The 16,377-nt window shown below is 41.0% G+C and overlaps 1 protein-coding gene across 4 annotated transcripts in view; it reads right to left on the bottom strand.

The window, feature by feature from the left end:
• LOC123961863 (kelch-like protein 25) overlaps positions 1–16,377 on the bottom strand; it is a 99,836-nt gene that overhangs the window by 22,777 nt on the left and 60,682 nt on the right. For all 4 annotated transcript variants that reach the window (XM_046037625.1, XM_046037626.1, XM_046037629.1 and 1 more), the window contains one exon: positions 1,511–1,707. In XM_046037625.1, coding sequence (XP_045893581.1) covers positions 1,511–1,707 — 197 coding nt within the window. The remainder of the gene's footprint in view (positions 1–1,510; positions 1,708–16,377) is intronic.

Consider the following 16,377-nt stretch of genomic DNA (forward strand, 5'->3'; position numbering starts at 1 on the left):
TCATTCTCAACGTCCACATGAATATTAAAATCCCCTACAATAATAACTTTGTCCGTTTTAAGGACTAAAGTTGACAAAAACTCTGCAAATTCAGATAAGAATTCAGAGTACGGACCAGGTGCTCAGTACACTATAACAAAAAGAATTGGTTGCAGTGATTTCCAACTTGGGTGTGAAAGACTAAGAACAAGACTTTCAAATGAGTTATAATTTAGTTTAGATTTTGAGCTGATCAGTAGGCTAGAGTCGAAGATAGCTGCAACTCCACCTCCTCGGCCTGTGCCTCGAGGAATGTGAGTATTAATATGACTGGGAGGGGTGGATTCATTTAGGCTAACATATTCTCCATCACCCAGCCAGGTTTCAGTAAGACAAAATAAATCAATATCATAATCTGATATTAGTTCATTTACTAGTACACCTTTAGAAGAGAGAGATCTGATGTTTAAGAGTCCACATTTAACTCTCCTATTCATTTGCACCATTGCTCTATTGGTTTTAATTTTTATGAGGTTTTTATGCACAGCTCCTCTTCTGTTTACCTTTGATTTAAACTTACTTTCGATGGTCGGGGGGCAGACACCGTCACTATAGGGTTTTCACTAAGTAACTCCTGAAATGGAGGAGCAGAGAAGTGTGTTAGACTGCGACTCTGCGTAGGGTTTTGGGTGGGTAACTGCTGAATTAGAAGGGCAGAGAAGTGTGTTAAACTGCGACTCTGCCTCCTGGTTTCAACTCTGGGTTGTCATGGATTTGGTCCACTAATAAACTTGGCCAGATTTCTAGAAATGAGAGCTGCTCCTTCCCAAGTGGGATGGATGCCAGAAAGTCTGCCAATGATCTACAAAGCCCACATCGTTTGCTGGAAACCACCTTGACAACCAGCGGCGGAATGACGACATGCGGCTATACATGTCATCACTGGTCAGATTTGGCAGGGGTCCAGAGAAAACTACGGTGTCCGACACCATGTCTACTCTAACTAGACAAACTGCAGTCACTGCCAAAGCAAGGTTCAAGTGGCACTGCGGCCATCATAGACTTCAGACTGGGACCAACTTTAAATAGCCAGGGGTCCACATCAGCGACGACCTCAAGTGGACTGTGAATACCACTGCGCTGGTTAAGAAGGCCCAACAGACGATGTACTTTTTCAGAATACTGAGGAAGTCCAACCTCTCTGCTAGACTCCTGGAGGCCTTCTACCTCTGCTCCCTGAAGAGCACACTAACATACTGCATTACATCTTAGAACGGGACCTGTTCAGCAGTAGACAGTGCAGTTTTTCCTTTAACTAGAGGCAAGAAATCTTGTTGTACATTACATGCAATGACAATAAAGGCATTCATTCATTTACCCACCACTCTACCTGATTTTGGGCCAGTGTACATGAATTTGCACCCTTCTAAATGGACTTAAAGCTCTACATAAACACCAATATTGCCAGACCACACTTATTGGTGGTATGATATGCCTACTATTCTGTTTACTATAATGTAACATAACTCACCTGGCAATTAGCATGGGTGCTCCTTTTGACCACTCTTCATGGACAGTGTCATAGATCCAGACGTCTTTAGACACACCGTTCTCCGATCCTCTTCCTCCTGTCACATAAACCTTACAGCCGATGGCACAAGCACTGAGCTCCTTTCTGGGGCTGGGAAGGTCTGCCTTAGGTATTATCTCCTTGGCTTTATAGTTAACCTAACAATGATAGAGATTATTTAATTTGCAGATTTAATAATAGAAAATAAGGGGTGAAATTGTCAGGTTAACATACAATTTATAACACTGAATGCCATTTAATCTGTGTCTATCAGAGAAAGAATTGAATTGGTGTGTTCACATATAACACAAAGTTAATGTTCGCCTTGCTCTACTTGCGCGAGTTTGACCGCTGGTACCATATTTACTTGCGTTTTATTCGCGCGAGTATGTGGTGAACCCATGACTGGAAGAGAAGGGGAAAAACTTCTCTTCTAGGAAAGAGGAGAGTCTTCTGCATAAATAACAAAATAACAACAACTTCTTGCTATTTCTTTCTGTCTTCAAACATGGCCAATATACCAACTATTGCTACTTTGTACTCGTTGTGGAAGTCAGAAAATCAAACACAGTTGTGTTTGGGTGCATGATATTATCAGGAGGCGCACACAACTCTGTAAATTTCACCACCTTCTCCATGAACTGCTCCTGGATGACTGCTGCTTCCAGCGTTACCTGAGGCTGAATAGTGCCCAATATAATGTCCTGATAGCTTGGATCGGTGATAGGTATCACAGATGGACACCAACTTCAGGCGTTCCGTCTCCGGTGAGTTTCATAATTTATGTATCAAAAAGTCAGAATTCATACTACATACTGCATCTTTTAAAACGCTTGTTTTCTGAATGAGTTCGGAACGATCAGGGCTAGGCTAACGTTATGCTAACATTGTTGTGCTCCATCAACACTCTAACACTATAAAATTATTTAGACTCACCAGCATTTTGTGGCATATCAGTAATGCTACTAATACCAGATTTTATGTAGACTTTCAACACAGTATGTTCACTAAACATCAGTTAAATTAAATTTTCTGTCCTGCAGATAGGCCTACTTTGCCACTGGTGATTCATTCAAGCGCTTCGATCCAACACCTTCCAACTGCCTGCTGAGCTGCCAGTACCAGGAGCTGACCACCGATGACCCCAGCCACACATCTTTGTTGCTATGCGGCCTTTCCACTCCGGAAAAACCTCACGAGGCTATTCCTTAGAGACCTTCACATCCTACTTCTCTGCAGAGGGGGCTGTCCCGCAGTAACACACAAAGTAATGCACAAGCACACCAAAAAGGCTCTTTTTAGAGCCACTCACACATTACCAATGAGTACACTTCCTGCAATATTATTATACTGTATATCAGTCAATAACGTGGCGATCTCAATGCTGAAAGGCTTTCACAACATAGCGTCGTGTGAATTTCTTGCTCTAGTTGAAAAATTTGAACTTGTACGAACAAGCAAAGTGTTGCAACAAACGCATGTAACCAAGCAGCGCAAAACACTCGCTTTGTGTTGTATGTGAACACACCATAAGAGTCAGAATTGGATATTAATTTAACATAAACCAGAAACACTGTACAAAATTTGTGTTTATTACTTCTTTCTAGAGCAATTACACATGTATTTAAAGCTCCTTCTGATTCTGATTCTGATGACATCTAAACCAATTTTGACACTTTCCATTTAGAGAACCTAATCTGGTGTTCAATAACTATACAGTGAAACATTATTTTCTGATTAGGGAGCAGAGGTGACATTACAAATGCAGAGTCCAGATTTAATTACTTTAATCACAAAACAGTTCCATCCCAAATTGTGCCCATGACAACTGGGCAAAGTGTCTTCTGATGAAGATCATGTGATCAAAAGCTCTGTAACAGCCACTAAATGGGCATTGTGGTGAGACCATATTTATTAATATTTAACACAAAGAGGAAACGCTCATTTAATATAGGATTTGATATTTTTACTTTGTATTTTTACAAGTCTGCCCTTGGACAGGGGTATCTCTCTTTATCTCCTTCTTCCTAAAATCAATGATCAGCTCCTTGGTTTTGCTGACGTTGAGCAGTAGGTTGTTCTCTGAGCACCACTCCACAAGATTACCAATTTCCTCCCGATATGTTCCATCGTTGTTTGAAATCCAGCTGATGATGGTGGTGTCGTCCGCAAACTTCACAAGAGAGTTCTCCCCATGTTGGGGGATGCAGTCGTGGGTGTACAGCGTGAACAGGAGGGGGCTGAGCACACAGCCCTGAGGGGCTCCGGTGTTGAGCACTACAGGAGGTGTGTCTGCCAATCCGAACTGACTGGGGTCTGTTTGTGAGGAAGTCCAATATCCAGTTGAGTGTTGTATTTAAACCCAGAGTGTTGTGTTTGCTGCTCAGTTTCATGGGGAGATTGTGTTGAATGCTGAGCTAAAATCCACAAACAGAATTCTGATGTAGGTGTTGTTTTTCCCAGGGTGTGTGAGGACTGAGTGGAGGGCAGTGGAGATGTCATCCTCTGTGGATCTGTTGGTTCTGAAAGCAAACTGGTGAGGGTCCAGGCTGGCTGCAATGTTGTTCTTTATGTGCTGAAGAACCAGCTTCTCAAAGAACTTCATCAGAATGGGGGTGAGATCCACAGGGTGGTAGTCATTCAGACTAGACACTGCAGACTTTTTTAGCTAAAGCGGGTGGGAACACTTTTCTGAGACAGTGAGATGTGGAAGATGTCAGTAATAACAGTCATGACGTCTTGCCCTCTAAGATGCCAAAAATGATGACGATGATTTCCCCATGGGTTTACTACTTTGGGCAGGCTGGTGCGTCACCAGGGGGGCTCGGTGTGTGGAGTGGAGCAGTGCAGGTGACAGGTGAACTCCTTGACGACAACTTGCTACCAGTGGCGTGGGGTAGGGTCACTCACCCTATTTGAAAAGGAAGGGCATTCTCCTGTCTTTCATGGTGGCAAAGTGGTCAATAACCAAGTTATAGAATTTCCCACTGGCTTTTAATTCCTCCACAACAACAGAGTCAACTGAAGTTTGGCGCTACCAGCTAGCCACTCTGTACGGACATAGTTTTCCTCATTGAACGTTCAAAACCCCTTTTTCCTCTCCAGGCGCAGTTTTGGCATTGGTCTTCCATCAGATTTAATCTTAGGGTGTTTTCATACCTGGATCGATTGGAGACGTTGTTCCGAAACAAGGGGGCGTTTCCCTTTTGGCCCGGTTCATTTGGTAATATGTGAACACAACAATCGCACTCTGAACCGGAACAAAACAACCGAGCCGAGATCGCCTTGAAGAGGTGGTCTCGGCTCGATTCCATACGGTTCATTTGCAGTGAGAAAACAGCCGGCCCATCAACCAAACAAATTATGTGTTGCCCATGGCAACCTATGCCAAAAGATCGCTTTTCAACAGCTTCGGCAGCGTATTTTGCTCATTTGTTGCGATATGTTGTTGTGGTTGTATTATGTAGGCCTAGGCCTACTGCTGTCGGAGTTTTTTGAACTTCGTGCGGCACTGCTCAACGGAGGATTCACAACCTCTCTATTTCATTTTATCACTTACCCTCTTGTTAGACTGCAGTGTTCTTGTGTGTGGTGTGCAACATCCGGGAGATGTGTTCCGACCAAACATCTGTTTCACCGCTTCATTTTGTGTTACTGTTGTCATGGAGATGTCCCCCAATGGAATGCGCGATCTGCACACTTGAGGTAGTGACGTAATGGCGTAAGGAAAGCCCTGGAAGGGTGTGCGATTTGGACCGCTTTACAACAGTGCGATGTTAACACAAGTGACGTATTAAACTGATTTGGAACAAAACCAATCGATCCAGGTGTGAAAGCACCCTAAAGTTGCTGCTGTAGTGGTAGTTAAGTAAAACAATTTATAACTATAAACTCCAAATCTCCACCCTCCATAACTGCACCAGCTAAAGTTGCTAACAGCTCCCGTTATGTCATCTGAATGATGTTGATCGCATGCTGTGATTTGATTGGCGTCACCCTGACTAATCACAGTAGCGTGACAGTGGTCTCATCTGATTGATTAATCGTTTAATTTTTTTTCCACAAAGGGATGCCAACTCTGCCTATTCCCCCGCGTAGTCAGACTGCAGGTCAGTCTATGGTGGTGCAATATAGTGTTTTACCACAAATCCAACGCATAGCATTTAGAGGGCCACTGTTTCACTTATTGTAAAATAGTGAGAAATCAGGCAGAGATGACAGCAACAGCTCATGATAAAAACAGGGGAAGCCTGGCTTCTCTTGGCCTCTGGGAGAAAACACCGCTGCTTGCTACGTTACATAATGCGGAAATTCAACCGTGGTGTTCTGTTGGGAGATGCAGTTACTTAAACCAGTAAGTAAAGTATAAATGTGTAATTTCTTAAGAGAAAACAAGTTTCACAGAAGCAGCTTCTCCCCTTTTGGCTAGGGAGACAGGTAAGCGGCCTGTATTTTCTTTTGGTCTTTGTTGTGTTAGGAAGTTAGTAGGTAATGATGCTTTCCCTGACATCCAGAGCTGGCGCTAGACCAAATGTAATCTAAATTTTGACTAATCAAAATTTAGTTGGAGGCCCATCTGACTGGCATTCTCACTATATACGATACAGAAACAACATCTCTTGTTTTTAAATAAAACTGCATGAAAAGTGGGATTTTTGGTAGTTAATGGCACGTTAAATTGCCGTGGAAGTTTAGGTTGAAGGCTGCACACAGGAATTTTTGGCCAGCACCGAAAACTGCCAGGAACTGCCGGTGATTGACGTGGATTTTGTTTGTCAGTGTTGCCCCCATGACCCCCCTTCCCCTAAGTGTAGGGGAGACTTTCACATGAAAATGCTGTGAGATATACAAATACAAATCAGGTAAGCCCCTTTTTCTATCTCTTTCTATCTCTATATATTGACACCTTTTTATATCTCTTAATGTGTTAGCTTCAGTAAACAGAAATCAAGAGCCTTAATAAACAGAGAATGAAAGGTAGCAAAAGTAATTGGAGGTGTTTATACAGAGTGCAGAGGATTGTTGGAGAAATGAGATGTACAGGATGGATTTGGACATTCTGGACTAAACAGCACATAATTCAAAATAGGCAAACAACTTAGGCTGTTGAGACTACTGTGGGCAAGGAGAAACAGCAGAGCATGTTGTAAGAAGCATGAGGAAGAAAGAAGGCAGCTGGTTCAAATCCTCAGAATGATAAAAGCACACTTTGGTTTAATAATAATTAATTAATAACTTGAATTTGTAGCAGACCTAAAAAATTTTTAGTTATGCATTTTAATAAATTTGTGAGAATTGATACCCAATTATGAATTTTTAAGATTCATAAAATCTAAATTTATTCCTCGTTTCAGGGCACCACCGGAGTTGTTATAATCCTAGAGTCTCCGGACCTCTAGGTAGTTTTGAATTATTACTATTGATCAGTTAGTTAATAATCGCTCAATTATCTTAAATCAGTCAGTCAGTCTCATATCTAAAGGGTCAATTCTCTTGGCAGGAACTAGAAATAGGCAACACACACAGCTCTTGATTATATTACAGTGAATTTATTCTCTAACTAAGGTGATTAAAAGATGGTTGGATACAGGGAACATAAACATTTGCTGAACAATGAGCCTGGAGGTTCGGATGTGGGAAGCATTTGACTCATACGGCATAGAAGAGCTAATGAAAGTAAACTAATGCTGTGATTTTAGGAGTTAAGAGGGGAATATCTGATCACAGAACGTGTGTTAAGTCTTACTGCTTGTTGACAGCCTGCTTTTGGCCTGTTGCACGGGTCCCACGCTAGCTGCCCGATCCTGGCTTTTTGCTAGGGATTCTCCGGGGTTCTCCGTGTCTGATTGAAAACGCCTCCTCCGTCTGGCAATTCGGCTGTTTTCAGGTACTGGCTGTTTTCATCTGAAGGCAGATCGATGTCGCGGCACTTCAGGTGTGTAGCTTCAAGCGAAACAAAAGGGCCTGTTTTGCTGGCCGAGTGAGGGCGTTGCCTGGCGCGGCACGCCAACGCGTGCCGAAGCGTCCAGGGAGCCGAGCAGAGTGGAAGAGAGCCAACAGCGAAGAGAAGAGTCCCCTGGGCGTGGTTCCCCAGGGGGCGTCTCAGGTTTCCCAAGGGACTGCCTTTCTAAACTTAATGTTTAAAAGAAATCTATTTGCGCGTATTATAATCAAATATTTTCCACAATCGAACCTCAATGGTTGAACGGTTGTACTGTTCTAAGCATTTGGTAACAGGAAACAATTGTCACATTATTGGTCAGGATATTTATACATTTAACGGCATTTCCGACGAGGACATGTAATACTTATTTTGTCCACTTGGGGGAGCTCAGGTTACATGAGGAAAGCTTGGGTTAAATCAAAGATCGTCTCTCCTTAGGAACTAGGAATATTGTTGATTCATCCTTAAATTCAAGCTGGCGATTAAGAGTATAGTAAAACATTCCTTTGTCATAATTTCTAAAGGAATTTTGTAGGAAAGTATTATGAACAAGCATTGATTACATTAGATGAAGGAGTATCTTGCTAAAAATAAAAACACTGCACAAGTAACTTCTTTTCAGCACTAATATCAACAACAGATAGCAACAACAGTTAACATAACTACTCAAATAGAGGCAAACGTAATCAGGTAACTAAAGATTCAATTAACTCAATTAAATGCTTTGAGTCTTTGGAGACTGCAGTCTTTTTACATTGAAAGTTCAGTGTCTGGACCATGTCACACTTGGGTGAGTCAGGGGTTTTTCTTTTTGATGTGGTAATAAAACAAAGAATAAGGTCAGTTGCCACGGAAACGTGTGTGTGTGTGTGGGGGGGGGGGGGGGGGGGGGGGGGGGGGGGGCAGTTTTGATAGGCTGTTTAGGGAAATGCCAATGGCTGGTTCGTGTCCCTTTGTCAGTTTAACAGTCAGGCCCCGCGTTATCAGCTTCGGAATCAAAAGGTGCCGGTTTTATGGTCGGGATAGCACTTAGAGAAAGCAACTTTGACCCCTCCCCTTCTTCTCTGGGGAGGAGAAAGGAATTTAGGGTAGCTCCAAATTTATTCAATATAAAATGCACAAATCCACACCGTTGTTCACTACAATGGAAATGATTTAACAGATTTACCATCTATTTATTTTCTCGGGAAATGGAATACTACAGGTGCTTCAGATAGTAATGAGATAATCCGGGTAATACAGTTGTTTATTTCTCACTTTGCCTTATAGTCAATCTACTCCCACTGCACTGGAGTATATTAAATGAAATAAGTGAATCAGCAAAATTTTAACAAAGATGCAGCCGGCTCCTTAATTCTCACAGGTTAAAGTGAACATCTGTTTAAATGTGTTTTATAAATAAAATACCCAGCCTTGTACCTTGGTGATTTTTCTTAATCTACTAAAGCCGGAAAAAAAAGAAGAAGAAGAACAAAAGGGATTTAGGGGAAGAAAGGAAACAATAAAATCCACTTAAGAATAGCTCTTTTGCACAAACATTATAGTCCCCTCAGACAGTCTAAACACATTTATTATTGCGCAGCTAGTCGTTTACAAAAGCCCAGACAAGTTTAGTATCTACTATACCACATGCTCTCTCATTTTCTCATTTTCAATCTATTCTCTACATACTGGTATTACTCCAATACAAAAAAACACAAGAACCAGTTTGTCTTATGCCACATATAGAGATTACTGAGTGCTGGTCTGACATGATGGTTAAGAGATGATTAGGAGCAGGGAGGTTAACAACAGAACTACGGTAGGAGCTTTGTGCCATTTTCACGTGTGTCCTTTTGGGGCCAGGGATGTCTGTGTACTGACTGTTCTTGGCTGTGATTTAAAGTGTATATCTGGGACACCATAACCATCTGTCAGCGCTTTTAACTTGAAACTTAAGTCGGATGTGACATTAGTAGCTGAGAGTTAATATGGACTTTACTGCTGCATGTATTCTACTGGACTTTCCATGACCACAATGTACTCAAGTTGAACAAGTTGCATTCGTAGAAGCAAACACTTGCTCAGGATTACTGAATGATGGAGTAATTAGTCTAATTTGTATTGGCCATAGACACCCACTAAAGAAAACAAGGCTGCAGCCCTGTCTGCACCTATTCATTTTCCATTTTACTCTCTGCTCATCCAGCATTAGACTAACAGAGGTGGATTTTCCAAGCTTTTAATGGCTCCCATTGAGGGGCTGGGCAGTATGCTGCTGGATGGTTTACAGTGAATGGACATCAGGTTCTAATGAGGCCCAAAGAGAATGGAAGGAGTTTGCCTGGACTCATTTCATTAGTGTGCTGCTGTCCCCGCTCATTGTAGTCAGAGATAAAGAGGTCATTCTTAGATGGGCATAATAGTCCAGAGGACAGCATAACGTTCAGGTAACTGCTGATATATTGTTTAAGGAATGGTGGCTGGGGAGGGTGTGTGATGACTGCATGTGTGTGTGAAACAGGAAATCAAATTAAAAGGTGCTTTTTTTACACACTGAGATGTCATCTTCAAATTATTTGCAATACTTCAGTGCCGTAATGAGATTGTGTCTGAAATGATTATGATTATGCTAAATCGCACAGCTGTAGTAATGTTGTGTTACTGTCAGTTAAGTAAAGTTACATTCCCAATAAACCTGAAACTTGCTGGTCCCACATGCCCCTCTTTTGTTCCCTTTAGTTTACTGAAATCATTTACTGGTAGGTACATTTCAAAGAAAATCCAAAACTAACAATTACATAATAATTAATTACAGATTTTGTCAAGTGCTTTGGCACAATTCTCAAATGAAAATGATAGTGTTCATGTGCCTATTAACATGCTCATTGTGTAAATCCTAACATGAAAAAATATCCCAGCAAGCTGTGATGGCTAATGGTTTATGTTTTCAGTTGTTTTGGTTTTATCACAATATTAAAATAATTGGCAGCTTCAGTCTTGGATTTTAGTGCAACTTATCGCATGCTGTCAAATTTAGCTTACATCCTATGACCCATCAGCTAGCATTTCTCTTCATGTTCTTCTGAAAGTAAAGGTCTGCAGGGGCATGCAGTGTGACCTTTATGCAAGAGGCCAGAGTTTGTGTACCGTTCCAGATCTGCAGTTTATGTTATCCACTGGCCTCCACCATGCTGTCGTTTCCACGCACAGATGTTGTAGAATCTAGAACTGTTTAGTATAAATGCTAAGACATATTAAGTTGGTGCAGTAAGCTCTTCCTTTTTTAATGCTGGCAGCCACAAACTCATGGACAATTGCATTTACTGTTGAATCATAAGTGAAATGTTTTATAAGTATAAACCAATGTGGTGGTTGCACAGTGTACAGTGCTTCAGAAAATGGGCTTAACAATTGAGAAAACAGTAAACAAAAGGGAATTATGCACTTTGTATCCTGCTTGACATGTTAATAAACCATTAAAAACACAATATAGAAAAATAGTTCACCTTTGCTTAATGTGGATTTATCTGTTGTGAATACAGGGCTAGTAATGAGTTCCATCATGAAACGATGCAGAAAGACTCCCAACTTACAGAAACAGGAGGTTTCCTTTTTTGCGTTTTATTTAATTGAATTCATTATTTCATTTTTCAGTCTGTTGACATGGCATGAACGCAGCTTTATACTTTCCAACTGGAGGCACAAAATGGGAAATGCAGTGTAGGGCCAAGCAACAGCTGCCAGCTGATTTATTGAGGACTCATTTATGCCAATATTATGCACAGAGCACTTAGCTGATAGTTGGGGATTAAACTGAGTTAAATTGAATTCTCCTGCTGTTTTACTGCGAAGATGTTTTTCACAATGTTAATTTGAGCATTTGAGGAAAAGCATGCACTTTGTAGCTGTGCGAACATTTCTCTCGCTGTCTGTCTCTCTAGTTCACTCAAGCTCTCTCACCCTCTCTCTCCTTCTCTCAAGGTGCCATTAAAGAAATCCCCAATTACTCCTAATAATGATGTAATCAAGCACGGCTGACGTGCCAGTGAGCTTTAATTAAGTTATTAATTAGCTGAATAATGGGGTTTTTATTCACCGGCACAGAAGCCAGACTCTCCCATGGCAAGAAGGTGTGTGTTTGTGTGTGTGTGTGTTTGTAGGTGAGGTGTGACAAGGTGTGTGTGTGTGTGTGTGTGTGTGTGTGTGTGTTTGTGTGTGTGTGTGTTTGTAGGTGAGGTGTGACAAGGTGTGTGTGCGTGTGTGTGTGTGTGTGTGTATGTGTGTGTGTAAGCAAAAGCAGACAGACAGAGTGAAGCGGCGAAAGAAAAGTGTGTGTGGGTGAGCAGGTGATGTAACCGTCACAGAGGAAGAAAAAAGAAAAAAAAGAAGAGAAAGAAAAAAAAATTAAATGACTTTGAGGTAAAAATGTTTAATACTGCCATGAACAAAATATGTATTATGGTATAAAAATGATATTCACATTCTTTTAGGGACAAACACACAGATTAAGTAATTTACCAGATCCGTTGTTTTCTCCTCCAATTACAGCGCAGTATCAAAAGCATTATGATAATATTTCACCTTATCTGCTCTCTGAGCTCCACTGCCGGAGGCCAGTTTAACCTTCTCACATATTGTGCTGAGTTCACGCCGTAGATGGCAGGCTGACAAAAACACATCCACGCAATACATAATTACCTGGATATGAATAAATCTGAGGTGGCCCCTGTGACTGCAAAGGTGCACTGCCGGTTGATCCAATTAACTTTAAACTAAGGGCCTTAATTTATCTCCAAATGGCTGCGCTTCTCCAGGGAGGTTGATAATGTCAGGCTTTTCATTCACAAAACAGCTCTTCATTCTTCATTCCTTTCTGTCTGTGTAGTATTTTTTTCTCTCTTCTCCCGACCTAACCTAACCTAAAAACCACAAACCACCCTCCCCTGCTATATCAGACCTTTGAAGATCACATGCAGTACAAGGTGAACTGCAACACCTGGGCTCCTCTGCTTGGTTTCCCCTCCCACCATTGTTAATTTTTGGATATGTAGCTAACACTCATTAAAAGACATGAATGATATGGGATCAAATATGGGATCAAAGCAAGTCCAAATCCTCTGGTATATGGTGTCTCTTATCTGACTTTGTGGCTCAAACCATCAAACCATCTGGGCTAGCTGGTCTTGGATCTGAGTGCACATAAATTGGTATTTGGTGGAGTAATGGTGGCATTTGATTGTGGGGGACACATTTCATATGACCTCATTACAACTACAGTGTGGTTACATTTATGAATGAGAAATAAACTGGCAAATCTATGGCTAAATTATGATTAGGCAACTGCAACACAGCGCATTTCAGGGCCAAATATATATAATCTAGAAATTACATAGTCACAATGTGAGTCAAACAATGACTGACAACACTGCTGGAAGGCTGTTGACCAGGTCCAGCCGGACAAGTCACATAACACCAGTCCTGTCTTCATTACATTTGCTCCCAGTCAAGTTCAGGATTCACTTCAAAGTGCTCCTTTTGACATACAGAGCCCTGCATGGTTCCCAGGTACATCTCAGACCTGCTCCACTCACATACCACCACAAGGCCACTTAGGTCTTCAAATCAAGGCCTACTAGTTGATCTATGTGTGCGTCTTAAGGTGGCCGTGCACCATGGCGGCACCAACACTGTGGAACGCTCTTCCCTCAGACCTACACGTGGTCTCAGTTATAGAGTTTAAAAATCAGCTGAGGTCTAGTATATTTAAGCAGGCCTTTGTCTCACTATGAGCTATTTAATGTGTACAGTTGTGTACCTTTTAATATCAATAAATGCCTTGGTTTTATTGACTGATTACTTTTATGGTTTTATAATTTGTGCTGCTTTTGTTTTATTGCTTGACTCTTTGACCGTTTTTATTGTTTCTGCTAAGCCTATGTATTAATTGTAAAGCCTTGTGACTTGTTCTGTGAAAAGCGCTATACATATTATCATATCATATTTAAAAAAAAAATCAATTTTTTTCTTGCTTGAGATAAATATTGTCTAGGGATTGTGTAACAGGCAATAAAAAGCTTGACTTTCGAAAAAGAAAACGCTGAATAAGTCTACCACGCACTGGCGCAGGCCCCCTGATGCCAAAGACATCATGAGCCCTTAATCAGGAGGTTTTGTTTTGTTTGCGTTTTCTCCCTGTAATTAGCCTTTCTTGTTGTAAATTCACAGACCTTATTTAAACTAGCAATGTCTTAGTGACATTATATTGATTGTGATCCTTTAATGTTGAGTTTCTGTTGAGCCTGACGTATATGACTTTTTAATATATTGTAATTACCCTCCCATACAAGAGCTTCAAAATAATATTAGTAAAGAAACTATATTTGACAGCCGAAAAGCTGCACCACAGGCTTCCTTTGATTGTTTTCTACTCTATTTCAGGTTGGTTGGCAAGGAAATTTGACGTGTCTGTACCCAAGGGCCCATTGTCTCAATATCCGTCCACGCATTTTCTTTTCATTTTTGTGTTGTGTCTTCTTGCAGCAAGAAACCAACTGATTTTTGCTGAGTGGAAACACAAAACTTTGGATGACAATATCTTAATTGCATTTTAATAATGGATGTGGAACAAGTCCTATGATTTTACAGTTGTCACGAACAGCTGGATGCACTTGGAATGGTTTTATTCATACTGTGATTTCCATTTTCACCATTTTGGACATGCTTTTAAATGAGTCTTCTTTATGCCTAACCTGTCGGGTTATCACTGAATGGAAAGGCTAAGGAACCTAAGTAACTGGCTTTAATAGAGATTTAGCGAGTCCTGTGTCTCTTCTTGCCTGTTTCCATTATCTGGCCGTGCTGTTTGACCTTGGTGTGTGATGCAAGGTTACAGCACTGCAGTGGCCTAATACTCTAGTTTGACTATTGTGTGGCGTGTGCAGCCCGCTGTGTGCCTGTCTGTAAAATATGTAGGACCTTTTAAATGGAGGGAAACTGGTTTGAATGCTCTTTCTCACTTTCTCCCTATTGACTTCACTACGTCTCTGTTATCCTCCCTATTTCTCTCCCTTTGCCCTCCCATATATTGTTTTAGCTATCAGCCAATCCACCAATGGCTCTTATTCTTCAATAAGTGCAGGCGATCCTGGCCCACTGGGGGAAAGAAGACGGAAGCCGACTGAATACAGAAAGGCCTTTTATCTCTTTATTCTATTCTGTCTCCCTCATGTTTCCATTCCCTTGCTCCCTCTTTTTATCTCTCCCCCTCTCTCCCCCGCTCTCTGCCTGTGTCCCTGGAGATTGTCTGAAAGCCGGGTGCATGCTGAATGGTCTGGCGCTGCGTCGTTGCCTATAGCGGCCTATGCTAACAAAATTATCAAGTTGACAGACTACGTTGCTAGTTTGACTCACCTTCACCTTCCTGTTTTGCTCTCCAGTCTCTGCCAGCCTATACAGTGCTGGCCTTGGCTGGGCAAATTCAGAGATGTGGCTGTAGAGAAGCCTTAGGTCTATGGAATAAAGATGTATTAGGCACTTATGTCTATAGTACTAGCTCAGCCTTGAGGGCATAATTCAAGTTGAAAGCAAATAAAAAAAGGTAGAGCTTAGAGGATAATATAGTGAACTAGTTTACCAGATAACCACAGAGAAAGGGGAGAAAGTGATTCTGTTTAGCGTATAATTATCATGTGTGTAATATTCTGGTAAATTCCAGCCAGTCCTCCCCAGAAAAATGTCCATATAGGTCTATTGTGCAGCAGCTTATGACGACTCATGTTTGCGCTCTTTGTTAGGGTGCAACATGTTGGCCATAAGATTGGAGCAAAAGAGAAAGTCAGGTGACACAGTATAAAGAGCAACAAAATCCACATAAGGAGGTGGCTAGGGTGAATGGATGAGTCAACACATTCAGGACTTTAATCCAGAAGAAGGGGGTGTGAAACCAAGTAAACATTGACTTACGTTACTTATGTCATGTGACTTATGTAATGGTATTGCCCACCGTTTCACAATGTTAACGTTCAGCGGCGTTTAACGTGAATTACAACATTTAAAACCATTCGAAAGTCAGTCGAGCTACAGACTTAGAAAGTCACTAGACTGGTACTTTCCAACAATCATATATGCTGTTTAGGGAACGTTATGTTGTTTTGGGACAACAACGTATTTTGCTATTTAGGTATGAGGACATGTAAACAATAAATAAATAACAATATAACAATAAATGTTATCATAAATTGTTGTTTGCTCAGTTTTTGTGCTTGCAAGGGAAAAACTGACAGTAAAAAACAACATGGAACTCATGTTCTATATCATTTAAATTTGGCACTAAAGTCTCTATATCTATATCTATATAATTCTATTTCTTTATGTAAATTGCAATGTTGCAACCCCCTGGTTTTATCACTGATTAAAGCTGAAAACACATGCTATTGGATCACTATTCAGGGCCTGTGTAGCCACATAAAACCTTCCATTCACTATAAAAGATCGCTTTTGATCATAACAAATATGACTGGTAGGATTAGTTAACACAAATTCAAACTTTGAGATTTCAGGAATGTGATAACAGTAATAGTACACTGACATGGATTCTACAAAGTGTAGAAAAAATAATCACTGACATAAACTGAGGAGACTGACCTTATGCTGTCTGTTTGATATGACTAAAATGAGATTCCAAAATGTCCCCTTTGATGAAATCGTATAGGATAGTGAGTGGGAGCTCTTATCAAACTGGATTCTAAGAGTTGTAGAATGCAGCTCTGTTCCATAACTTTCAGAAATCTGTTATTGAAAATGATGCTTGCACACAGTTGAAAGTTTCCACTGCTAGATGGCAGCAAAAGACGTGTAGAAAACAAGTAGAATATATTTACATGTCAAACTTGTAAATTTGCAT

Source organism: Micropterus dolomieu, linkage group LG22, assembly GCF_021292245.1.
Source record: "Micropterus dolomieu isolate WLL.071019.BEF.003 ecotype Adirondacks linkage group LG22, ASM2129224v1, whole genome shotgun sequence".
Taxonomy (NCBI): Eukaryota; Metazoa; Chordata; class Actinopteri; order Centrarchiformes; family Centrarchidae; genus Micropterus; species Micropterus dolomieu.